Genomic DNA, 26,211 nt, shown 5'->3' with positions numbered 1-26,211 from the left:
CATTGTTCCATTTTCCCCGTCCCCACTGCCCCCCAATCCCCATTGTCCTGCTGTCCCCATTGTCCCCCATTCCTGCTGTCCCCACTGTCCCCACTGCCCCCTGTCCCCATCTCCATTGTCCTGCTGTCCCCACTGTCCCCCATTCCTGCTGTCCCCACTGTCCCCATTGCCCCTCATCCCCATCCCCATTGTCCTGCTGTCCCCATTGTTCCCCATCCCTGCTGTCCCCACTGTCCCCACTGCCCCCTGTCCCCATCTCCATTGTCCTGCTGTCCCCACTGTCCCCCATTCCTGCTGTCCCCACTGTCCCCATTGCCCCTCATCCCCATCCCCATTGTCCTGCTGTCCCCATTGTTCCCCATCCCTGCTGTCCCCACTGTCCCCATTGCCCCCCGTCCCCATCCCCACTGCCCCCATCCCACCATCCCCACTATCCCCTTTGTCCCCCTGACCCCCCATTGCCCCAGTGTCCCCACTGTCCCCTTTGCCCCCCTGAACCCCACTGCCCCATTGCCCCTGCCCCATCCTGCTGTCCCCATTGTCCCCTTTGCCCCCTTATGACCCCCATCTCCATTGTCCCCTTTTCCCCCCTGAGCCCCCATTGCCCCAGTGTTCCCACTGTCCCCTTTATCCCCCTGACCCCCCATTGTCCCCCTGTCCCCACTGTCCCCTTTGCCCTCTCACCCCCCACTGCCCCCATCCCCCTGTCCCTGCTGTCCCCACTGCCCCCCTGACCCCCAATTCCCCCCCCGTCCCCATTGCCCCACTGTCCCCTTTGCCCCCTGACCCCCCCACTGCCCCCCTGTCCCCTCTGTCCCTGCTGTTCCCACTGCTCCCATCCCCCCATCCCCATTGTCCCCTTTGCCCTCCTGCCCTGCCACTGCCCCCCTGTCCCCACTGTCCCCCCCATTGCCTCCCTGTCCCCACTGCCCCCTTTGCCCCCGTGACCCCCCATTGCCCGCCTGTCCCCGCACTGTCCCACTGTCCCCCCATTGCCCCCTTGATCCCCCCACTGCCTCCCAATTCCCCCCCTGTCCCCATTGCCCCACTGTCCCCTTTGCCCCCATCCCCACTGTCCTGCTGTCCCCATTGTCCCCTGTCCCTGCTGTCCCCACTGCTCTGCTGTCCCCATCCCCATTGCCCCCATCCTGCTGTCCCCACTGTCCCCTTTGTCCCCCTGACCCCCCATTGCCCCAGTGTTCCCACTGTTCCCTTTGTCCCCTGTGCCCCCATTGCTGCCCTGTTCCCATTGTCCCCTTTGCCCCCTGACCCCTCATTGCCCCCTGTTCCCTTTGTCACCCTGTCCCCCCACTGCCCCCACTGTCCCCTTTGCCCCCTGACCCCTCATTGCCCCCTGTCCCCTTTGTCACCCTGTCCCCCCACTGCCCCCACTGTCCCCTTTGTCCCCTGACCCCCATTGCCTCCTTGTCCCCACTGTCCCCTTTGCCCCCCTGCCCCCCCACTACCCCCTGTCCCCTGACCCCCTCACTGACCCCTGTCCCCACTGTCCCCTATGCCCCCTGTCCCATTGTCCCCTTTGTCCCCCCATTCCCACTGTCCCCATTGTCCCCCTGACCCCCCATTGACCCCATCCCCCTGTCCCCTGTCCCCACTGCCCCCCCATCCCCCCATTGCCCTCTGATACCCCCTGTCCCCATTGCCCCCCTGTCCCACTGCCCCCCCGCTGTCCCCTGTCGCCTTTACCCTCCCGACCCCCACTGTCCCTTGTCCCCACTGCCCCCCATCCCCTGTCCCCATTGTCCCCTTTGCCTGTTGACCCCCCACTGCCCCCTTGTCCCCGTTGTCCCCCATTGCCCCCCTGTCCCCATTGCCCCCCCATTGTCCCCACTGTCCCCTGTCCCTGTCACTCACCGGAACCGCGGTGTGGGGGTGTAGGGGGGTGGCTGCCAGCTCAGCCCCTTGGTCAGCAGCCGGGTCAGGGCCGAGGCCGTGGCCCTGGCGGCCGCGGTGGGCGCGGGGGCGGCGGCGGCCGCGTGGTGGCTGCGGCGCTGCCGCACCGGGGAGCCCACGCACAGCTTGACCAGCAGCCCAAAGAGCTCGGCCAGAGCCCGGCCCAGGCGGGACGAGGCTGGGGGGGACAGGGGGACACGGTGAGACACTCAGGGGGACACAGGGGACAAGCTCGGCCAGAGCCCGGCCCAGGCAGGACGAGGCTGGGGGGGACAGGGGACACGGTGAGACACTCGGGGGGACACGGGGGACACGGTGAGACACTCGGGGGGACACGGTGAGACACTCGGGGGGACAGAGGGGACACGGTGAGACACTTGGGGGGACACAGGGGACAAGCTCGGCCAGAGCCCGTCCCAGGCGGGACGAGGCTGGGGGGGACACGGTGAGACACTCGGGGGGACAGGGGGGACACGGTGAGACCCCCCCCGGGGGACAGGGGGACACGGTGAGACCCTCGGGGGGACACGGGGAACACGGTGAGACACTCGGGGGGACACAGGGGACACCAGGGGGACACAGGGGACAAGCTCGGCCAGAGCCCAGCCCAGGCGGGACGAGGCTGGGGGGGACACGGGGACACGGTGAGACACTCGGGGGACACGGTGAGACCCTCGGGGGGACACGGGGAACACGGTGAGACCCTCAGGGGGACACAGGGGACACCAGGGGGACACAGGGGACAAGCTCAGCCAGAGCCCGGCCCAGGCGAGACGAGGCTGGGGGGAACAGGGGGACACAGTGAGACACTCGGGGGACACAGTGAGACACTCGGGGGACACGGTGAGACTGTCGGGCGGACAGGGGGACACGGTGAGACCCTCGGGGGGACACGGTGAGACCCTCAGGGGGACAGGGGGACATGGTGAGACCCTCGGGGGGACACGGTGAGACCCTCGAGGGGACAGGGGGGACACCAGGGGGACACAGGGGACACGGTGAGACCCTCGGGAGGACACAGGGGGACACCAGAGGGGACACAGTGAGACCCTCGGGGGACAGGGTGAGACACTCGGGGGGACAGGGGGGACACGGTGAGACCATCAGGGGGACAGGGGGACACGGTGAGACCCTTGCGGGGACACGGGGAGACACCAAAGGGACACAGGGGACAGGGTGAGACCCTTGAGGGGACACCAGGGGGACAGGGTGTGAGACTCTTGGGGGGACAGGGAGGAACACAGGGGACAGGACCCTCAGGGCAATTCCAGACCCCCATCCCCATTATTTTATCCCCCAGTCCCATTTCTGGACCCCCTGACCCCTTTTCAGAGCCCCCCATCCCCATTTCCAGACCCCTCAGCCCCATTTTTTTACCCCCCAGTCCCATTTTGGGACCCCATTCCCCATTTTTTTACCCCCCATCCCCCTTTTTTCACCCCCCATCCCCATTTCCAGACCCCCACCCCCATTTTTTCACCCCCCAGCCCCATTTTTCCCCCCCTCACCCGAGAGCAGGGGTTTGATCTGTTTGATGCGGGCAGCCATGGCCGGGGTGATCTTGGCCTTGGCTTTGGGGTCGCTGGCGCTGGGCTCGTCCGTCTCCATGGGGGCCAGGGGCTCCCCCTCCAGCCCCATCCCCTCCAGCAGCCCCTGGGCTGGGGGGGGGGTCACTGCCCACCGCCCCTCCCGCCGGGCCTGGGGCCTCGGGCTCGCCCTCTGTGGGGAGAGACCAGCTGAGACCCCAAAGAGACCCCCAAAGGGACCCCAAAGGGACCCTCTGAGACCCCAAAGGGACCCTCCCATTCCCACAGAAACCCCCAAGGGACCCCAGAGAGACACCAGAGACCCCCAAGGGACCCCACAGAGACCCCCAAGGGACCCCACAGAGACCCCAAAGGGACCCCCAAGGGACCCCAGAGACCCCAAAGGGACCCCAGAGACCACAAAGGGACCCCAGAGAGACCAGCTGAGACCCCACAGACCCCAAAGAGACCCCCACAGGGACCCTCTGAGACCCCAAAGGGACCCCAGAGACCCCAAAGGGACCCTCCCATTCCCACAGAAACCCCCAAGGGACCCCAGAGAGACCCCAGAGACCCCCAAGGGACCCCACAGAGACTCTCTGAGACCCCCAAGGGACCCCAGAGACCCCAAAGGGACCCCAAAGGGACCCCAGAGACCCCAAAGGGACCCTCTGAGACCCCCAAGAGACCCCCAAGAGGCCCCCAAAGGGACCCCCCATTCCCACAGAGACCCTCAAGGGACCCTCTGAGACCCCAAAGGGAGCCCAGAGACCCCAAAGGGATCCCCAAAGAGATCCCCAAAGGTCCCCACAGAAACCCCAAAGAGACCCCAAAGGGACCCGCTGAGGCCCCCAAGAGACCCCCAAAGGGACCCCAGAGACCCCAAAGAGACCCCCAAAGTGACGCCACAGAGACCCCAAAGGGACCCCAGAGAGACCCCAAAGTGACCTCACATAGACACCCCAAGGGACCCCAGAGCGACACCCAAAGGGACCCCACAGAGACCCCCCCCCCATTTCCCCAGAGACGCCCCCAAAAGGGACCCCACAGAGACCCTAAAAGGGAACCCACAGAGACCCCCATAAATCCCCACACAGCCCCCCCAAACCATTCCAACATCCCCCCAACCCCCCCCATCAATCCCCACCTGCCCTGCGGCCGCCCTGGGGGGGGCTGGGCGCCGTTTTCTCCTCCTTGGGCACGAGTTTCTGCATGTCAGCCTGGCCAAACTCACAGCCTGGGGGGAGGCTGGGGGGGCACAGGGGGGGGTCATGGGGCTGGGGGGGCACCACAGAGCCACACCAGTGCTCCCCAGTCCCTCCCAGTGCTCCCAGTACCTGTTGGGGATGCAGAGGGACAGCAGCACGGTGCTCTCCCACACCAAGGAGCAGCAGAGCTGGCTCAGCCCAGTCCCTCCCAGTGCTCCCAGTGTCCCCCAGTGCTCCCCCAGTCCCTCCCAGTGCCCCCCCAGTCCCTCCCAGTCCCTCCCAGTGCTCCCAGTCCCTCCCAGTTCCCCCCCAGTCCCTCCCAGTGCCCCCAGTACCTGTTGGGGGTGCAGAGGGACAGCAGCACGGTGCTCTCCCACACCAGGGAGCAGCAGAGCTGGCTCAGCCCAGTCCCTCCCAGTGCCCTCCAGTGCTCCCCCAGTCCCTCCCAGTGCCCCTCCAGTGCCTCCCAGTGCCCTCCCAGTGCCCTCCAGTCCCTCCCAGTGCCCCCCCAGTCCCTCCCAGTGCCTCCCCAGTCCGTCCCAGTGCTCCCAGTACCTGTTGGGGGTGCAGAGGGACAGCAGCACGGTGCTCTCCCACACCAGGGAGCCTCAGCCCAGTGCTCCCAGTCCCTCCCAGTGCCCCCCTGTCCCTCCCAGTCCCTCCCAGTCCGTCCCAGTGCTCCCAGTACCTGTTGGGGGTGCAGAGGGACAGCAGCACGGTGCTCTCCCACACCAGGGAGCAGTAGAGCTGGCTCAGCTTGCCCAGCACGCTCAGCCCCAGCTGGGATCCCCACTGGTTCACTGAGATGGCTCTGATCTCACTCTGGGGGGACAAGGGGACCCCAAACCCCTGTGAGACCCCAGACTCCTCCCCAAGCCCCTCTGAAACCCCCCAAACATCTTTCAAGCCCCCTCAAACCTCCTTCCAATTCCTTTCCAAACTCCCAAAGCCCCTCACAAACAGCTCTTCAAGTCCCCAAAATCCCATTTCAACCCCCCCAAACTCTACTCAAACACCCCCAAACCCCTTTCCAACCCCTCAAATCCTATTCCAAGCTCCCCAACCCCATTCCAAATCCCCCAAACCCCACTGCAAACCCCTCTAACCCCATCCTAAACCCCCCCAAACCCCATTCAAACCGTCCCAACCCCATTTCTGTCCCCCCTGGTTATCTGTCCCACCCTCCAGGTGTCCCCTAAATCCCCTCTTAAGCCCCCAAACCCCATTCCAATCCCCCAAAACCCCATTTAAACCCCCCCAACCCCATCCCAGCCCCTCAAATCCCATTCCAGCCCCTCCCCTCACCTGTCCCACCCTGCAGGTGTCCCTCAAACCCAATTCCAACCCCCCAAAAATCCCATTTAACCCCCCAAACCCCACTCCAATCCAAATCCAATCCCCCCAAACCCCATCCCAGCCCCTTTTAACCCCCCCAAACCTCATGCCAACCCCCCCAAACCCCACTCCAACCCCATCCCAACCCCCCCAAACCCCAATTCTAGCCCCTTTTAACCCTTCAAACCCCATCCCAAACCCCATCCCAGTGCCTCCAAACCACTCCCATTATCTGGGTGTCCCCCAAATCCCATTTCAGCCCCTTTTAACCCCCCCAAACCTCATCCCAACCCCACCAAACCCCACTCCAACTCCAATCCAACCCCCTCAAACCCCATTCCAATCTCTTTTAACCCCTCTAACCCCATCCAAACCGCCCCCAAACCCCAATTCCAGCCCCTCCCCTTACCTGTCCCACCCTGCAGGTATCCCCCAAACCCCATCCCAACCCCATTTCAAACCCCCCAAACCCCATTCCAGCCCCTTTTAACCCCCCCAAACCCCATCCCAACCCCCCCAAACCCCATCCCAGCCCCCTCATTTACCTGCCCCACCCTGCAGGTATCCCCCAAACCACCACAGCCCCTTTTAACCCCTCCAAAAACCCATCCAAACCCCCCAAACCCCATTCCAACCCCATTCCAGCCCCATCCCAGTCCCTCCAAACCTCTCCCATTATCTGGGTATTCCCCAAACCCCATTCCAGCCCCCTCATTTACCTGTCCCACCCTGCAGGTATCCCCTAAACCCCATTCCAGCCCCTTTTAACCTCCCAAACCCCACTCCAACCCCTTTTCAACCCCTCCAAACCCCTCCCCTTACCTGTCCTACCCTGCAATGTCCCCTAAACCCAATTACAACTCCCCAAAACCCCTTTCCAAGTCTCCCAACCCCTTTCCAACCCCCCCAAACCCCAATTCCAGCCCCTCCCATTTACCTGTCCCACCCTGCAGGTACCCCCCAAACCCCCCCAAATCCCATTTCAAACCACCCAAACCCCATCCCAACCCCCCCAAACTCCATCCCAGCCCCTTTATTTACCTGTCCCATCCTGCAGGTATCCCCCAAATCCCATCCCAACCCCTTTTAACCCCCCAAACGCCATCTCAACCCCTCCAAACCCCAATTCCAGCCCCACCATTTACCTGTCCCACCCTGCAGGCATCCCCCAAACCCCATCCCAACCCCATTTCAAACCCCCCAAACCCCATTCCAGCCCCTTTTAACCCCCCCAAACCCCATCCCAACCCCCTCAAACCCAATTCCAGCCCCCTCATTTACCTGTCCCACCCTGCAGGTATCCCCCAAACCCCATCCCAACCCCATTCTATCCCCCCAAACCTCATTCCAGGCCCTTTTAACCCCCTCAAACCCCCCCAAACCCCATCCCAACCCCCCCAAACCCCATCCCAGCCCCCTCATTTACCTGCCCCACCCTGCAGGTATCCCCCAAACTGCCCCAAACCCCTCCTCCATTACCTGTCCTACCCTGCAATGTCCCCTAAACCCAATTACAACTCCCCAAAACCCCTTTCCAAGCTCCCCAACCCCTTTCCAACCCCCCTAAACCCCATTCCAGGCCCCCTAAACCCCATCCCAACTCCCTCAAACCCCATCCCAGCCCCTTTTAACCCCCCCAAACCCCATCCCAACCCCCCCAAACCCCATCCCAACCCCATTTCAACCTCCCCAAACTCCTTCATTTCCCTGTCCTACCCTGCAGGTGTCCCCTAAACCCCATCCAGCCCCTTTTAACCCCCCCAAACCCCATCCCAACCCCAATTCCAGCCCCTTCATTTACCTGTCCCACCTTGCAGGTATCCCCTAAACCCCATCCCAGCCACTTTTAACCCCCCCAAACCCCATCCCAACCCCCTCAAACTCCATCCCAGATCCCTTTATTTACCTGTCCCACCCTGCAGATATCCCCCAACCAGCCCCCAGCCCCTTTTAACCCCCCCAAACCCCATCCCAACCCCATTTCAACCCCCCCAACCCCCTTTATTTACCTGCCCCACCCTGCAGGTATCCCCTGAACCCCATTCCAGCCACTTTTAGCACCCTCAAACCCCATCCCAACCCCTCCAAACACCATCCCAGCTCCTCCCATTTACCTGTCCCACCCTGCAGGTATCCCCTAAACCCCATCCAGCCCCTTTTAACCCCCCAAACCCCACTCCAACCCCCCCAAACCCCATCCCAGCCCCTTTATTTACCTGCCCCACCCTACAGGTGTGCACAAACATCATGATGAAGGCGTGGGCAGCGGTCAGGGCGTGCAGCAGGGGGGTGGCCTGGGCTGACAGGGTGGCATCAGCCACAGCCCCCGCCCCGGCCAATTCCCGCAGCAGCACCGAGCCCCCGGGGGCCTCGATGGGTCTGTGCAGCGGCTCCAGGGCTGAGAGCACGGCCTCGAGCTGCACCAGCCCCTCCTGCAGCACCTTGGGCTCGTGGGACAGGGTCTGAGGGGACACAGAGGGGACACTGGGGTCACTGAGGGGTCACTGAACCCTCCTGCAGCACCTTGGGCTCGTGGGACAGCGTCTGGGGACAGGAAAAGGGACACAGAGGGGTCACTGAGGGGCCTCGAGCTGCACCAGCCCCTCCTGCAGCACCTTGGGCTCGTGGGACAGGGTCTGGGGACACACAGAGGGGACAGAGAGGGGACACTGGGGTCACTGAACCCTCCTGCAGCACCTTGGGCTCGTGGGACAGGGTCTGGGGACAGGAAAAGGGACACAGAGGGGACACTGAACCCTCCTGCAGCACCTTGGGCTCGTGGGACAGGGTCTGGGGACAGGAAAGGGACACTGAGGGGACACTGAGGGGCCTCGAGCTGCACCAGCCCCTCCTGCAGCACCCTGGGCTCGTGGGACAGGGTCTGGGGACAGGAAAGGGACACTGAGGGGACACTGAGGGGCCTCGAGCTGCACCAGCCCCTCCTGCAGCACCTTGGGCTCGTGGGACAGGGTCTGGGGGGACACAGAGGGGACACTGGGGTCACTGAGGGGTCACTGAGGGGTCACTGAGGGGCCTCGAGCTGCACCAGCCCCTCCTGCAGCACCTTGGGCTCGTGGGACAGGGTCTGGGGACACAGAGGGGACACTGGGGTCACTGAGGGGTCACTGAACCCTCCTGCAGCACCTTGGGCTCGTGGGACAGCGTCTGGGGACAGGAAAAGGGACACAGAGGGGACACTGAGGGGCCTCGAGCTGCACCAGCCCCTCCTGCAGCACCTTGGGCTCGTGGGACAGGGTCTGAGGGGACACAGGGGACACTGAGATCACTGAGGGGTCACTGAACCCTCCTGAGCTCATGGGACAGGGTCTGGGGACACACAGGGGACACTGAGGGCGTCATCAGGGTTCACACCAGGATGGATTTTCACCCCCCCAGGACACATCCCCACACCCTCGGATGGATTTCCCCCTGCCCCAGGATGAAATCTCCACACCAGGATGGATTTTTAGCCCCCCAGAACACATCCCCACCCCCCCAACACACATCTCTCCATACCAGGATGGATTTTTAACCCCCCAGGACACATTTTACCCCCCCCAGCACACATCTCTCCACACCAGGATGGATTTGCAGACCCCCAGGATGGGTTTTTAGGCCCCCAGGATGGATTTTTAACACCCCAGGATGGATTTTTGGCCCCCCAGGACACATCTCTCCATACCAGGATGGATTTTTAACCCCCCAGGATGGATTTTTAGCCCCCCAGGATGGATTTTTAGCCCCCCAGCACATATTTCCCCATACCAGGATGGATTTTTAACCCCCCAGGATGGATTTTTACCCCCACCAGCACACATTTCCCCATACCAGGATGGATTTTTAACCCCCCAGGACGAATTTTTAACTGCCCAGGACACATCTCTCCATACCAGGATGGATTTTTAACCCCCCAGGACACATTTTACCCCCAGCCAGGATGAAATCTCCATACCAGGATGGATTTTTAACCCCCCAGGATGGATTTTTAGCCCCCCAGGACACATTTTACCCCCAGCCAGGATGAAATCCCCATACCAGGATGGATTTGCAGACCCCTAGGATGGATTTTTAGCCCCCCAGGATAGATTTTTAAGCCACCAGGATGGATTTTTAACCCCCCAGGCTGGATTTTTAGCCTCCCAGCACACATCTCTCCATACCAGGATGGATTTTTAACCCCCCAGGATGGATCTGCAGACCCCCCAGGATGGATTTCTCCATACCAGGATGGATTTTTAACCCCCCAGGATGGATTTTTAACCCCCCAGGATGGATTTTTAGCCCCCCAGGACACATTTTACCCCCAGCCAGGATGAAATCTCCATACCAGGATGGATTTTTAGCCCCCCAGCACATATCTCTCCATACCAGGATGGATTTGCAGACCCCCAGGATGGATTTTTAGCCCCCCAGCACACATCTCTCCATACCAGGATGGATTTTTAACCCCCCAGGATGGATTTTTAACCCCCCAGCATGGATTTTTAGCCCCCCAGGACACATTTTACCCCCCCCAGCACACATCTCTCCATACCAGGATGGATTTTTAACCCCCCAGGATGGATTTTTAACCCCCCAGGATGGATTTTTAGCCCCCCAGGACACATTTTACCCCCAGCCAGGATGAAATCTCCATACCAGGATGGATTTGCAGACCCCCAGGATGGATTTTTAACCCCCCAGGATGGATTTTTAGCCCCCCAGGACACATTTTACCCCCCCCAGCACACATCTCTCCACACCAGGATGGATTTGCAGACCCCCAAGATGGATTTGCAGACCCCCAGGATGGATTTCTCCATACCAGGATGGATTTTTAACCCCCCAGGACGGATTTTTAACCCCCCAGGATGGATTTTTAACCCCCCAGGACAGATTTTACCCCCAGCCAGGATGAAATCTCCATACCAGGATGGATTTGCAGACCCCTAGGATGGATTTTTAACCTCCCAGGATGGATTTTTAACCCCCCAGGATGGATTTTTAGCCCCCCAGCACACATCTCTCCATACCAGGATGGATTTGCAGACCCCAGCCACGGCCTGGCAGGCTGCAGAGGTGGGGAAGTCCACGGGCAGGTTGGGCAGCCCCAGGATGGTGACGAGCGGGCGCAGTCCCCGCTGCGCCACGAACTCCTGGCAGTGATCGTCCGTGGTGTTGTTGCTCAGGATGGACTCCACGAATTTCATCTGGGGAGGGGGGAAAATATTAAAATTAAAATAAAAATTAAAATAAAAGAGGGGTGGGCAGCAGCAGCAGCAGCAGGGGGAGGGGGCTGGGGCTCACCACGTTGAGGATGTAATCCATGAGGGGGATGGGGATTCGCTCCTCAGTGCCCACCACGCTGCAGCACAGGGGAGGGGGTGTCAGGGGGGTGAGGGGGGTGTGACCCCTCCCCAGGACACAAAATCAGAGCTCATGAGGCTGGGAGAGACCCCTGTGACTTTGTCACCACCCTGTCACCGAGTGTCACAGCCAGGCTGGGCTTTAATGCCGCCCTGTTGGATCCTTTCTGGAAGGTTCTGCTCGTTCCCAGCCTCACTTTCCCTTCCTGGTTCCTTTGCTCAGGGCTGAGCCCCTTCCCTGCTCCCCCAGATCCTTCCCTGCTCCCCTGGGGACACCACAGACCCCTGGGCACACTGCACTGACCTGCCCTGATCCCTGGGGACACCCCACAGTGACCAGGGGACACCCCAGTGACCTGCACTGACCCCTGGGGACACCCCCAGTGCCCCAAGGCCAGCCCAGACCCCTGAGGACATCACAGACCCCTGGGGACACTGCAATGACCTGCACTAATCCCTGGGGACACCAAAGTGACCTGGGGACACCTTGGTGACCTTCCCTGACCCCTGGTGACACCCTCAGTGACCAGGGGACACCTGGGTGACTTGCCCTGACCCCTGGGGACATCACAGACTGCTGGGGACACTGCAATGACCTGCCCTGACCCCTGGGGACACCCCACAGTGACCTGCACTGATCCCTGGGGACACCCCAGACCCCTGGAGACACCCTGGGGACACTACAATGACCTGCCCTGACCCCTGGGGACATCTCTGACCCCTGGGGACACCCTCAATGATGAGGGGACACCTTGGTGACCTGCACTGATCCCTGATGACCCCACAGATCCCTGGAGACACCCCAGACCCCTGGGGACACTCTGGGGACACCTCAGTGACCTGCCCTGACCCCTGGGGACACCACAGATCCCTGGGGACACCCTGGTGACCTGCACTGACCCCTGGGGACACCTTGGTGACCTGCACTGACCCCTGGGGACACCCTCAATGACCAGGTGACACCTTGGTGACCTGCCCTGACCCCTGGGGACACCCCAGACCCCTGGGGACACCCTGGTGACCTGCACTGACCCCTGGGGACACCTTGGTGACCTGCACTGACCCCTGGGGACACCCTCAATGACCAGGTGACACCTTGGTGACCTGCCCTGACCCCTGGGGACACCCTCAATGACCAGGTGACACCTTGGTGACCTGCCCTGACCCCTGGGGACCCCCCCAGTGCCCCGAAGCCACCCCAGACCCGTGGGGACACTGCAATGACCTGCCCTGACCCCTGGGGACTCCCCAGTGACCTGAGGCCACCCCAGACCCCTGGGGTCACCCTGGGGACACCTTCAGTGACCAGGGGACACCCCAGTGACCTGCACTGATCCCTGGGGACACCCTCAATGACCAGGGGACACCTGGGTGACCTGCACTGACCCCTGGGACCCCCCCACTCCCCCAGCCCCTGTCTCTCACGTCTGGCTGGGCTCAGCCTCGCTCTGCTGGGCTGCCCCGGAGCTCTGCATGGCCCAGAGCCCTGGGGACACCCTGGGGACACCTTGGTGACCTGCACTGACCTCTGGGGACACCTTGGTGACCTGCACTGATCCCTGGGGACCCCACAGACCCCTGGGGACACCTTGGTGACCTCCCCTGACCCCTGGGGACACCCCAGTGCCCCGAGGCCACCCCAGACCCCTGAGGACACCCTGGTGACCTGTTCTGACCCCTGGGGACACCCCAGACCCCTGGGGACACTCTGGGGACACCACAGACCCCTGGGGACACCTCCATGACCTGCACTAACCCCTGGGGACACCCTCAATGACCAGGTGACACCTTGGTGACCTGCCCTGACCCCTGATGACCCCCAGACCCCTGGGGACACTGCAATGCCTTGCCCTGACCCCTGGGGACCCCCAGTGACCTGAGGCCACCTCAGACCCCTGGGGACACCCTGGGGACACTGCACTGACCTGCCCTGACCCCTGGGGACCCCCCAGTGACCTGAGGCCACCCCAGACCCGTGGGGGACACTCTGGGGACACCCTGGTGACCTGCCTTGACCCCTGGGGACACTCCCAGTGCCCCGAGGTCACCCCAGAACCCTGAGGACACCCTGGTGACCTGCACTGACCCCTGGGAACACCCCTGACCCCTGGGGACACCTTGGTGACCTGCCCTGACCCCTGGGGACATCACAGACCCCTGGGGACACCCTGGTGACCTACACTGATCCCTGGGGACACTCTGGGGACACCTTGGTGACCTGCACTGATCCCTGATGACCCCCCAGTGCCCCGAGGCCACCCCAGACCCCTGGGGACAGCCTGGGGACACCTTGGTGACCTGCGCTGATCCCTGATGACCCCACAGATCCCTGGAGACACCCCAGACCCCTGGGGACACCTTGATGACCTGCCCTGACCCCTGGGGACATCACAGACCCCTGAGGACACTGCAATGACCTGCCCTGACCCCTGGGGACCCCCAGTGCCCCGAGGCCACCCCAGACCCCTGGGGACACGCTGGGGACACCTTGGTGACCTCCCCTGACCCCGAGGCCCCCCCAGCCCACGTCTCTCACGTCTGGCTGGGCTCAGCCTCGCTCTGCTGGGCAGCCCCGAAGCTCTGCATGGCCCAGAGCCCTGGGGACACCCTGGGGACACCTTGGTGACCTGCACTGATCCCTGATGACCCCCTAGTGACCTGAGGCCACCCCAGACCCCTGGGGACACTCTAGGGACACCACAGATCCCTGGAGACACCCCAGACCCCTGGGGACACTACAATGACCTCCCCTGACCCCTGGGGACACCTTGGTGACCTGCACTGACCCCTGGGGACACTCTCAGTGACCAGGGGACACCTTGGAGACCTGCACTGACCCCTGGGGACACCCCAGTGCCTCGAGGCCACGCCAGACTCCTGGGGACACTCTGGGGACACCTTGGTGACCTGCCCTGACCCCTGGGGACACCACACACCCCTGGGGACACCCTGGGAACACTGCAATGACCTGCCCTGACCCCTGGGGGACCCCCAGTGACCTGAGGCCACCCCAGACCCCTGGGGACATTCTGGGGACACCTTGGTGACCTCCCCTGACCCCGAGGCCCCCCCAGCCCCTGTCTCTCACGTCTGGCTGGGCTCAGCCTCGCTCTGCTGGGCAGCCCCGAAGCTCTGCATGGCCCAGAGCCCTGGGGACACCACAGACCCCTGGGGACACTACAATGACCTGCCCTGACCCCTGGGACAGCCTGGGGACACCTTGGTGACCTGCACTGATCCCTGATGATCCCCTAGTGACCTGAGGCCACCCCAGACCCCTGGGGACACCCCCAGTGCCCCGAGGCCCCCCCACTCCACGTCTCTCACGTCTGGCTGGGCTCAGCCTCGCTCTGCTGGGCAGCCCCGAAGCTCTGCATGGCCCAGAGCCCTGGGGACACCCTGGGGACACCTTCAGTGACCAGGGGACACCCCAGTGACCTGCCCTGACCCCTGGGGACACCTCGGTGACCTGCACTGACCCCTGGGGACCCCACAGACCCCTGGGGACACCCTCAGTGACCAGGGGACACCCCAGTGACCTGCACTGACCCCTGGAGACATCACAGACCCCAGGGGACACCCTGGTGACCTGCCCTGACCCCTGGGGACATCACAGACCCCTGGGGACTCTGCAATGACCTCCCCTGACCCCTGAGGACTTCTCCAGTGCCTCGAGGCCACCCCAGACCCCTGAGGACACCGTGGTGACCTGCTCTGACCCCTGGGGACACCACAGACCCCTGGGGACACCCTGGGGACACCTTGGTGACCTGCCCTGACCCCTGGGGACCCACCAGTGCCCCGAGGCCACCCCAGACCCCTGGGGACACTCTGGGGACACCCCTGACCCCTGGGGACACCTCGGTGACCTGCACTGACCCCTGGGAACACCCCTGACCCCTGGGGACACCTTGGTGACCTGCCCTGACCCCTGGGGACATCACAGAACCCTGGGGACACCTTGGTGACCTGCCTTGACCCCTGAGGACCCGCCCAGTACCCTGAGGCCACCCCAGACCCCTGGGGACATCACAGATCCCTGGGGACACCTTGGTGACCTGCACTGACCCCTGGGGACCCCCCAGTGCCTCGAGGCCACCCCAGACTCCTGGGGACACTCTGGGGACACTTTGGTGACCTGCCCTGACCCCTGGGGACACCCTGGGAACACTGCAATGACCCGCCCTGACCCCTGGGGACCCACCAGTGCCCCGAGGCCACCCCAGACCCCTGGGGACACCCTGGGGACACCTTGGTGACCTCCCCTGACCCCTGGGACCCCCCCACTCCCCCCAGCCCACATCTCTCACGTCTGGCTGGGCTCAGCCTCGCTCTGCTGGGCAGCCCCGAAGCTCTGCATGGCCTGCACCTCCTCCTCCTCCTCATCCTCGCTCGAGGCCTCCTCGGCGGCGTGGGGGGAGCGCGGGGGCGGCGCCGCCGCCGTCCCGTCGGGTTTCTGCATCGACGGCTTCTGGCAGATGTACTTGGGGTCCCTGCCCAGGCTGCAGATCTCCTCCAGCAGCTGGGGACGAGGCTGAGCTTTAGGCTGGGCTTAGGGCAGGTTTAGGGAGGGACCTGAACCACCCCCAAGAGGTGTCCCCGAGGTTGTCACCTTGATGATGGCGGTGGTGGCGTCGGTTTTGAGCGTGGGCTGGTGGCGCATGAGCTCATCCACGGCGCTGCCCAGGTTGGAGGCTGTGTCACCTGGGGGGCAGAGGAGATTTTAGGGGGTGCAGAGGAGATTTTGGGGGGTGCAGAAGATATTTTGGGGGGTGCAGAGAAGATTTTGGGGGTGCAGAAGTTTTGGGGATTAAAAAAAAAAGTGTAGTCACTAAAATAAACATAAATGCTCTCAAGAAAAGGAATAAAAACTAATTAAATGTTCAGCAGGTGTTTTGTTAATGGGGGGTGGGTTCTGGGGGGGATCAAATGTAACAAAGAGCCCCCCAGACTCCTGAGAACCCCCCAGGGTCACTCTATGGGTGATCCCCAATAAAACAAAGAGCCCCCCAAATTCCCCCAGGGTCACTCTCTGGGTCTCCCACCAAAAACCCGAGAGCCCCCTGGGGTCATTCTCGACCCCTGGGTTGACTCTGTGGGTGACCCCCCCCCCCAAAAAGGACCCCCCCAAATGCCCCCAGGGTCACTCTGTGGGTGACCCCCCCCCCCAAATAGCCCTCCAAATCCCTGAGATCCTCCTGGGGTCATTCTCCAGGCATCCCCCCCAAACCCACCATGAACCCCCCAGGGTTGCTCTGTGGATGATCCCCCAAAATCACCATGAGCCCCCCAAATCCCTGAGAGCCCCCTGGGTTCACTCTGTGGGTGCTCCCCCTCAAAATCCCTCAGAACCCCCCAGGGTGACTCTGCAGGTGTCCCCCCAATCCCCAGGAGCACCTTGGGGTCCCTCTCCAGGTGTCCCCCCAATCCCTGAGCACCCTGGTCCCTCCCTGTGCCCCCCAATCCCTCAGAAGCCTCCAGTGTCCCTCTCCAGGTGTGTCCCCCAGTACCCCAGGTGCCCCCAGCCCCTCTCCAGGTGTGTCCCCAGCCCATCCCCAGGTGCTTCCATTGTCCCTCTCCAGGTGTGTCCCCAGTATCCCAGCACCCCCAGTCCCTCCTCAGATGCCCCCAGTGTCCCCAGCTCCTCTCCAGGTGTCCCCAGTCCCTCCCCAGTACCCCAACCCCTCACCAGGTGTGTCCCCAGTGCCCTCAGCCCCTCCCCAGGTATCCTCAGGTACCCCCAGCCCCTCCCCAGGTGTATCCCCGGTATCCCAGGTGCCCTCAGTGTCCCTCCCCAGGTGTCCCCCCCAGTGCCCCCAGTCCCTTTCCAGGTGTGCCCCCAAATCCTCAGAACCCCTCAATCCCTCTCCAGGTGTCCCCCTCAATACCCCAGTGCCCCCAATGTCCCCCCCCAGGAGTGTCCCCAATACCCCAGAGGCCCCTGGGGTCCCGCTCCAGGTGCGTCCCCAGTACCCCAGTACCCCCAATCCCTCCTCAGATGCCCCCAGTGTCCCCAGCTCCTCTCCAGGTGTCCCCAGTCCCTCCCCAGGTGTGTCCCTGGTACCCCAGGTGTGTCCCCAGCCCCTCCCCAGGTGTATTCCCAATATCCCAGTGTCCCCAGCCCCCCAGGTGTGCCCCCAGCCCCCCCAGGTGCCCTCAGTCCCTCTCCAGATGTGTCCCCAGACCCCCAGGTGCGTCCCCATCCCCTCAGCCCCCCAGGTTCCCCCAGCCCCTCCCCAGGGGTATCCTTGGTATCCCAGTGCCCCAAGTCCCTCTCCAGGTGTATCCCTGGTACCCCAGGTGTGCCCCCAGCCCCTCCCCAGGTGCCCCCAGCCCCTCCCCAGGTGTATCCCCAGTACCCCAGGTGCCCCCAGCCCCCCAGGTGTATCCCTGGTACCCCAGGTGTGCCCCCAGTCCCTTCCTAGGTGCCCCCAGTCCCTCCCCAGCCCCCAGGTGTCCCCAGCCCCTCCCCAGGTGTATCCCTGGTATCCCAGTGCCCCCAGCCCCTCAGGTGTGTCCCCAGCTCCCCAGGTGTCCCCAGCCCCTCCCCATGTTTGTCCTCAGCCCCTCTCCAGTGGCCCCAGCCCCCCAGGTGTCCCCAATCCCTCCCCAGCCCCTCAGGTGCCCCCAGCCCCCAGGTGTGTCCCCAGTCCCTCCCCAGGTGTGCTCAGGTGCCCTCAGTGCCTCCCCAGGTGTATCCCCGGTACCCCAGGTGTGCCCCCAGCCCCCCAGGTGTCCCCAGCCCCTCCCCAGGTGTATCCCTGGTACCCCAGGTGTGCCCCCAGCCCCCCAGGTATCCCCAGGTGTCCCCAGCCCCTCCCCAGGTGTGTCCCCAGTATCCCAGTCCCTCCCTAGGTGTATCCCTGGTATCCCAGCCCCTCCCCAGGTGTACCCCAGGTATCCCCATGTACCCCCAGTCCCTCCCCAGGTACCCCCAGCCCCTCCCCATCCCCCAGCAGGTCTCACCCAGGGGGTCGGAGCTGCGGCGCCGCCGCATGGCGGGCAGGTAGTCGGGGGACAGCAGCACCTTGAAGAGGCGCTCGAAGGGCTGGCACTGCACGAAGCTCTGCAGCCCCCGCGCGTTCAGGCACAGCGCGCTGAACACGTTGGGCAGCGAGCCCAGCACCTCCCGCGTGGCCGGCACCTGCGGGAGCCGCGGTCAGACACACCTGGGGGGCTGGGATACACACCTGGGGGGACTGGGACACACCTGGGGGGACTGGGACACACCTGGGGGCACACACACACCTGGGGGGGGCACACACACACCTGGGGGGCTGCGACACCTGGGTGGGGCAGGCATACGCACCTGGGGGGGCAGGGACAGTTGGGTGGGGCAGACACACCTGGGCGGGGCAGACAAACTTGGGGGGGCCGCGGTCAGACACACCTGGGAGGGGCACACACACACCTGGGAGGGGCAGGGACAGCGAGCCCAGCACCTCCCGCGTGGCCGGGACCTGCGGGAGCTGCCGTCAGACACACCTGGGGGGCTGGGACACACCTGGGGGGGGCTGGGACAGCTGGGGGGGCACACACACCTGGGGGAGCCACAGTCAGACACACCTGGGACGGCTGGGACACACCTGGGGGGCTGGGACAGTTGGGTGGGGCAGACACACCTGGGCGGGGCAGACACACACCTGGGGGGGTGGGACACACCTGGGGACACACACACACCTGGGGGGCTGGGATACACACCTGGGGGGCACACACACACCTGGGAGGGGCACACACACACCTGGGGGGCTGGGACACACCTGGGGGGCTGGGACAGTTGGGTGGGGCAGACACACCTGGGCAGGGTGGACACGCACACCTGGGTGGGGCAGGGACACCTGGGAGGGGCTGGCACACACACACACACCTGGGGGGGCAGACACACACACCTGGGGGGGCAGGGACAGTTGGGAGGGGCAGGTACAGCTGGGAGGGGCAGGCACACACACACACACACCTGGGAGGGGCACACACACCTGGGCGGGTGTGAACAGGTGAGGGAACACACAAGCAAACACCTGCAGGGCAGGGGAGGGGCCAGGACATGGAACAGGTGTGGGGGCAGCACAGACAGTGAGAGCACAAATGAGGTGACAAATGCGAGGACAGGTCACAGGTAGGACAGGTGACACAGGTGACACAGGTGACAGGTAGGACAGGTGAGGGACCACACTCAGCCCTGATGAGCAATGCACACAGTGTGATGTCAGTAGGGATACATGAGGTGACAGGTGAGGTGACAAGTAGGACAGGTGACAGTTGGAAAGGATGACAGACAGCACAGGTGAGGTGACAACTGTAGCACAGGTGAGGGAACATGTGTGGGACAGGTGACAGGTGTGACAGGTGACAAGTGAGGCACTCACGTCCTTGATGAGCAGCGTGTGCAGCATGACGTCGGTGAGGGGATACACGGGGACAGGTGAAGGGACAGATAAAGGCAGAGGTGACAAGACAGGTGACAGGTGTGACAGGACAGGTAAAGGCACAGGTGACAGGTGTGACACTCACGTCCTTGATGAGCAGCGTGTGCAGCATGGCGTCGGTGAGGGGATACACGGGGACAGGTGAAGGGACAGAGGTGACAGGACAGGTGTGACAGGACAGGTACAGCACAGGTGACAGGTGTGACACTCACGTCCTTGATGAGCAGCGTGTGCAGCATGACGTCAGTGAGGGGACACACAGGGGGACAGGTGAAGGGACAGATAAGGGCACAGGTGACAGGTATGACAGGTGTGACAGGTAGGACAGGTAACACAGGTGACAGGTATGATAGGACAGGTGACAGGTAGGACAGGTAGCACAGATGACAGGACAGATGACAGGACAGCTGACAAGTGTGACAAGACAGGTGTAGCACAGGTGATAGGTGTGAGAGGTGTGACACTCATGTCCTTGATGAGCAGCGCGTGCAGCATGACGTCGGTGAGGGGATACATGGGGACAGGTGAAGGGACAGATAAGGACACAGGTGACAGGACAGGTGACAGGTGTGACAGGACAAGTGAAGGCACAGATGACAGGTGTGACAGGTGTGACACTCACGTCCTTGATGAGCAGCGCGTGCAGCATGATGTTGGTGAGGGGATACATGGGGGGACAGGTGACAGGTAGGATAGGACAGGTGACAGGTGTGACAGAACAGGTCTAGCACAGGTGACAGGTGTGAGAGGTAACACAGGTGACAGGTAGCACAGGTGACAGGTGTGACAGGTGTGACACTCACATCCTTGATGAGCAGCGCGTGCAGCATGACGTCGGTGAGGGGATACACAGGGGACAGGTAGGACATGTAGGATAGGGCAGGTGACAGGACAGGTGACAGGACAGGTGACAGGACAGGTGACAGGACAGGTGATAGGTAACACAGGTGACAGGTGTGACACTCACATCCTTGATGAGCAGCGCGTGCAGCACGACGTCGGTGAGGGGACACACAGGGGGACAGGTGAAGGGACAGATAAGGACACAGGTGACAGGACAGGTGACAGGTGTGACTGGTGACAGGACAGGTGTGACAGGTGTGACACGTCCTTGATGAACAGTGCGTGCAGCATGACGTTGGTGAGGGGATACATGGGGACAGGTGAAGGGACAGAGGTGACAGGACAGGTGACAGGTATGAAAGGACAGGTGTAGCACAGGTGACAGGTAACACAGGTGACAGGTGTGACACTCACGTCCTTGATGAGCAGCGCGTGCAGCATGACGTCGGTGAGGGGATACACAGGGGACAGGTAGGACATGTAGGATAGGACAGGTGACAGGTGTGACAGGACAGGTAAAGGCACAGGTAACACAGATGACCGGACAGGTGACAGGACAGGTATGACAGGTAGCACAGGTGACAGGTATGACAGCTGACAAGTGTGACACTCACGTCCCTGATGAGCAGCGCGTGCAGCATGACGTCGGTGAGGGGATACACAGGGGACAGGTGATGGGTAGGATAGGACAGGTGACAAGTAGGACAAGTGACAGGTAGGACAGGTGACAGGACAGGTGACAGGTAGCACAGGTGTGACAGGTGTGACACTCACGTCCTTGATGAGCAGCGCGTGCAGCATGACGTCGGTGAGGCCGTTGTCCTGCAGCGAGGACAGCAGCGAGGGCTCCTGGAACACGAACACCGTCACCACCTCGGTCGCTGCGGCGGAGGAGAGAGGAGAGGGGGGCACTGAGGGCAGGCCACACCTGAGGGCAGGTGAGCACCTGAGGGCAGGTGAGCACCTGGCACCTGGCGGGGCCCGGGCGGGGCCGGGGCGGGGCTCACCCAGCAGGAACAGCGAGGGGCCGTAGTACTCGGCGTTGCTGATGATGTGCTTCAGGGACGTGGGCAGCGAGCCGTCCATCACTGCGGGGACAGCGGGGACAGCGCCGTCAGTGCCATCCCCAGGGGTTGGGGACATCGGGGACACGGCAGGCAGTGACAACCCCGGGGACAGCGGGGACAGTTGGGCAGTGACACCCCCGGGGACATTGGGGACAGCGCTGTCACCGCCATTCCCAGGGACAGTGGGGACATTGGGGACAGCGCGGTCACTGCCACCCCGGGGACAGTGGGGACAGCGCCATCACCGCCACCCCGGGGACAGCGGGGACACTGGGGACAGCGCCGTCACCGCCATCCCCGGGGACACTGGGGACAGCGCCGTCACCGCCATCCCGGGGACAGCGGGGACATTGGGGACAGGGAGGGCAGTGACACCCCCAGGGACAGCGGGGACATTGGGGACAGGGAGGGCAGTGACACCCCCAGGGACAGCGGGGACATTGGGGACAGTGCCGTCAGTGCTACCCCCAGGGACAGCGGGGACATTGGGGACAGCGCCGTCACCGCCATCCCCGGGACAGCGGGGACATTGGGGACAGCGCCGTCACCACCACCCCCTGGGGACATCGGGGACAGGGTGGGCAGTGACACCCCCAGGGACAGCGGGGACATTGGGGACAGCGCTGTCACCGCTACCCCCGGGGGTTGGGGACATCGGGGACAGAGTGGGTAGTGCCACCCCTGGGGGTTGGAGACATTGGGGACACTGCGCTGAGTGACACCCCCAGGGAGGTTTGGGGACATTGGGGACACGGTGGTCAGTGGGTAGTGACACCCCCGGGGGTTGGGGACATCGGGGACATGGTGGGCAGTGCCACCCCCAGGGGGGGTTGGGGACATCGGGGACCACCCACCATTCAGTGCCACCCAGGATTTGGGGACACTGGGGACACAGCGCTGTTCAGTGCCATCCCCTGGGTGGTTTGGGGACATTGGGTCCATGCACCACTCAGTGCCACCCCCCAGGGGTTTGGGGACACTGGGGACACCGTGGTCACTGCCACCCCAGGGTTTGGGGACATGAGGGCCCACCCACCATTCAGTGCCATCCCCAGGGGGATTTGAGGACACTGGGGACACGGTGGGCAGTGCCACCCTGAGCTTTGGGGACACCAGGCCCACGTACTGTTCAGTGCCACCCATGGGGAATTTGGGGACATTGGAGACACAGCGGGCAGTGCCACCCCACGATTTGGGGACACAGCACTGTTCAGTGCCACCCCTGAGGACATCGGGGACACCACGGTCAGTGACACCCCCGGGGATTGGGGACATCAGGGACATTGGGGACACCATGCTCAGTGACACTCCTGGGGTTTGGGGACACCGGGCCCATGCACCATTCAGTGCCACCCCCGGGGGGGTTTGGGGACATTGGGGACACAGAGGGCAGTGCCATCCCCTGGGTGGTTTGGGGACATTGGGCCCATGCACCATTCAGTGCCACCCCCCAGGGGTTTGGGGACACTGGGGACACCGTGGTCACTGCCACCCCAGGGTTTGGGGACATCAGGGCCCACCCACCATTCAGTGCCACCCCCAGGGGTTTGGGGACACTGGGGACACGGTGGGCAGTGCCACCCTGAGCTTTGGGGACACCAGGCCCACGTACTGTTCAGTGCCACCCCCAGGGGGTTTGGGGACATTGGGGACACAGCGGGTAGTGCCACCCCAGGATTTGGGGACACAGCATTGTTCAGTGCCACCCCTGAGGACATCGAGGACACCACGGTCAGTGACACCCCCGGGGATTGGGGACATCAGGGACATTGGGGACACTGCACTCAGTGACACTCCTGGGGTTTGGGGACACCGGGCCCATGCACCATTCAGTGCCACCCCCCAGGGGTTTGGGGACACTGGGGACACCGTGGTCACTGCCACCCCAGGGTTTGGGGACATCAGGGCCCACGTAGGGTTCAGTGCCACCCATGGGGAATTTGGGGACATTGGGGACACAGCGGGCAGTGCCACCCCAGGATTTGGGGACACAGCACTGTTCAGTGCCACCCCTGAGGACATCGAGGACACCACGGTCAGTGACAGCCCCGGGGATTGGGGACATCAGGGACATTGGGGACACTGCACTCAGTGACACTCCCGGGGGTTTGCGGACATTGGGGACCCTGCACTCAGTGACACTCCCGGGGTTTGGGGACACTGGGGACACAGTACTGTTCAGTGTCACCCCCGGGGGGTTTGGGGACATTGGGGACACAGCGGGCAGTGCCACCCCAGGATTTGGGGACACAGCAGTCACTGCCACCCCAGGATTTGGGGACACAGCATTGTTCAGGGCCACCCCCCCATGGGTTTGGGGACACTGGGCCCATGCACCATTCAGTGCCACCCCCAGGGGAATTTGGGGACACTGAGGACACCACAGTCGCTGCCACCCCGGGGTTTGGGGACACTGGGGACACCACAGTCAGTGCCACCCCGGGGAATTTGGGGACATTGGAGACACAGCGGGCAGTGCCACCCCAGGATTTGGGGACATAGCATTGTTCAGTGCCACCCCTGAGGACATCGGGGACACCGCGGTCAGCGACACCCCCAAGGATTGGGGACATCAGGGACATTGGGGACACCACGCTCAGTGACACTCCCGGGGTTTGGGGACACTGGGAACACAGTACTGTTCAGTGCCAGCCCCGGGGGGTTTGGGGACACCGGGGACACAGAGGGCAGTGCCATCCCCTGGGTGGTTTGGGGACATTGGGCCCATGCACTGTTCAGTGCCACTCCAGGGGAGTTTGGGGACACAGTGGTCAGTGCCACCCCAGGGTCTGGGGACACTGGGGACACACCACAGTCAGTGCCACCCCAGGGAGGTTTGGGGACATTGGGGACACAGCGGGCAGTGCCACCCCAGGATTTGGGGACATAGCATTGTTCAGTGCCACCCCTGAGGACATCGGGGACACCGCGGTCAGCGACACCCCCGGGGATTGGGGACATCAGGGACATTGGGGACACTGCACTCAGTGACACTCCTGGGGTTTGGGGACACCGGGCCCATGCACCATTCAGTGCCACCCCCCAGGGGTTTGGGGACACTGGGGACACCGTGGTCACTGCCACCCCAGGGTTTGGGGACATCAGGGCCCACGTAGGGTTCAGTGCCACCCATGGGGAATTTGGGGACATTGGGGACACAGCGGGCAGTGCCACCCCAGGATTTGGGGACACAGCACTGTTCAGTGCCACCCCTGAGGACATCGGGGACACCACGGTCAGCGACACCCCCGGGGATTGGGGACATCGGGGACATTGGGGACACTGCACTCAGTGACACTCCCGGGGTTTGGGGACACTGGGGACACAGCACTGTTCAGCGCCACCCCCAGGGGGATTTGGGGACACTGGGGACACAGCAGGCAATGCCACCCCGGGGTTTGGGGACACCAGGTCCACGCACCATTCAGTGCCACCCCCCAGGAGTATGGGGACATTGGGGACACAGTGGGCAGTGCCACCCCAGGATTTGGGGACACAGCACTGTTCAGTGCCACCCCTGAGGACATCGAGGACACCATGGTCAGCGACACCCCCGGGGATTGGGGACATCGGGGGCATTGGGGACACTGCACTCAGTGACACTCCCGGGGTTTGGTGACACTGGGGACACAGTACTGTTCAGTGCCAGCCCCGGGGGGTTTGGGGACATTGGGGACACAGCGGGCAGTGCCACCCCAGGATTTGGGGACACAGTAGTCACTGCCACCCCAGGGTTTGGGGACACAGCATTGTTCAGTGCCACCCCCCCACGGGTTTGGGGACACTGGGCCCATGCACCGTTCAGTGCCACCCCTAGGGGGATTTGGGGACACTGGGGACACAGCAGGTAATGCCACCCCGGGGTTTGGGGACACTGGGGACACCACAGTCAGTGCCACCCCAGGATTTGGGGACACAGCACAGTGTTCAGTGCCACCCCTGAGGACATCGGGGACACTGCGGTCAGCGACACCCCCGGGGATTGGGGACATCAGGGACATTGGGGACACTGCACTCAGTGACACTCCCGGGGGTTTGGGGACACTGGGGACACAGTGGGCAGTGCCACCCCAGGGTTTGGGGACACAGCATCATTCAGGGCCACCCCCCCATGGGTTTGGGGACACTGGGCCCATGCACCATTCAGTGCCACCCCCAGGGGGATTTGGGGACACTGGGGACACAGCGGTCACTGCCACCCCGGGCTTTGGGGACAGCGGTGACAGCACGCACCGTGCCGGATGCCGTCGGAGAAGGCGGGGTCCTGGATGGCTTTTTTCAGGAAGTTCAGCATGGATTTGAGCAGAGCCGCGCGCTGGGGGATGCACTGCACTCCTGCAGGGGAGGGAGGGGACACCCAGGGGTGAGCCCCACCCCCGATGATGTCCCCAGCGTGTCCCCAAACCCCAGGGGGGGGGTGACACTCACCGCCGCGCGGGGACGGGGTGGCAGCGCTGGTGCCGGGCACTGCGGGCGGCTCCGGTCGCGCTTCGGCCGAGGGGCCGGGACTGCCCTCCATGGCCACGTCCGTCACTGCGGGGACACGGGGA

At 63.5% G+C, this 26,211-nt stretch overlaps 1 protein-coding gene across 1 annotated transcript in view; it reads right to left on the bottom strand.

The window, feature by feature from the left end:
* HUWE1 (HECT, UBA and WWE domain containing E3 ubiquitin protein ligase 1) overlaps nucleotides 1-26,211 on the bottom strand; it is a 168,024-nt gene that overhangs the window by 117,854 nt on the left and 23,959 nt on the right. The window contains 14 exon segments of the mRNA XM_033083465.1: nucleotides 1,873-2,089; nucleotides 3,420-3,584; nucleotides 4,555-4,685; nucleotides 5,334-5,467; nucleotides 8,197-8,442; nucleotides 10,993-11,169; nucleotides 11,267-11,324; nucleotides 15,636-15,847; nucleotides 15,938-16,029; nucleotides 18,292-18,469; nucleotides 21,369-21,475; nucleotides 21,602-21,682; nucleotides 25,895-25,996; nucleotides 26,090-26,194. Of these exon segments, the coding sequence (XP_032939356.1) occupies nucleotides 1,873-2,089; nucleotides 3,420-3,584; nucleotides 4,555-4,685; nucleotides 5,334-5,467; nucleotides 8,197-8,442; nucleotides 10,993-11,169; nucleotides 11,267-11,324; nucleotides 15,636-15,847; nucleotides 15,938-16,029; nucleotides 18,292-18,469; nucleotides 21,369-21,475; nucleotides 21,602-21,682; nucleotides 25,895-25,996; nucleotides 26,090-26,194 (2,005 nt within the window).

Source organism: Catharus ustulatus, chromosome 32 (genome assembly GCF_009819885.2).
Source record: "Catharus ustulatus isolate bCatUst1 chromosome 32, bCatUst1.pri.v2, whole genome shotgun sequence".
Classification (NCBI taxonomy): Eukaryota; Metazoa; Chordata; class Aves; order Passeriformes; family Turdidae; genus Catharus; species Catharus ustulatus.
Note: the sequence above shows the minus strand (reverse complement) of the source record. Positions and strands in the feature narration are given on the sequence as shown.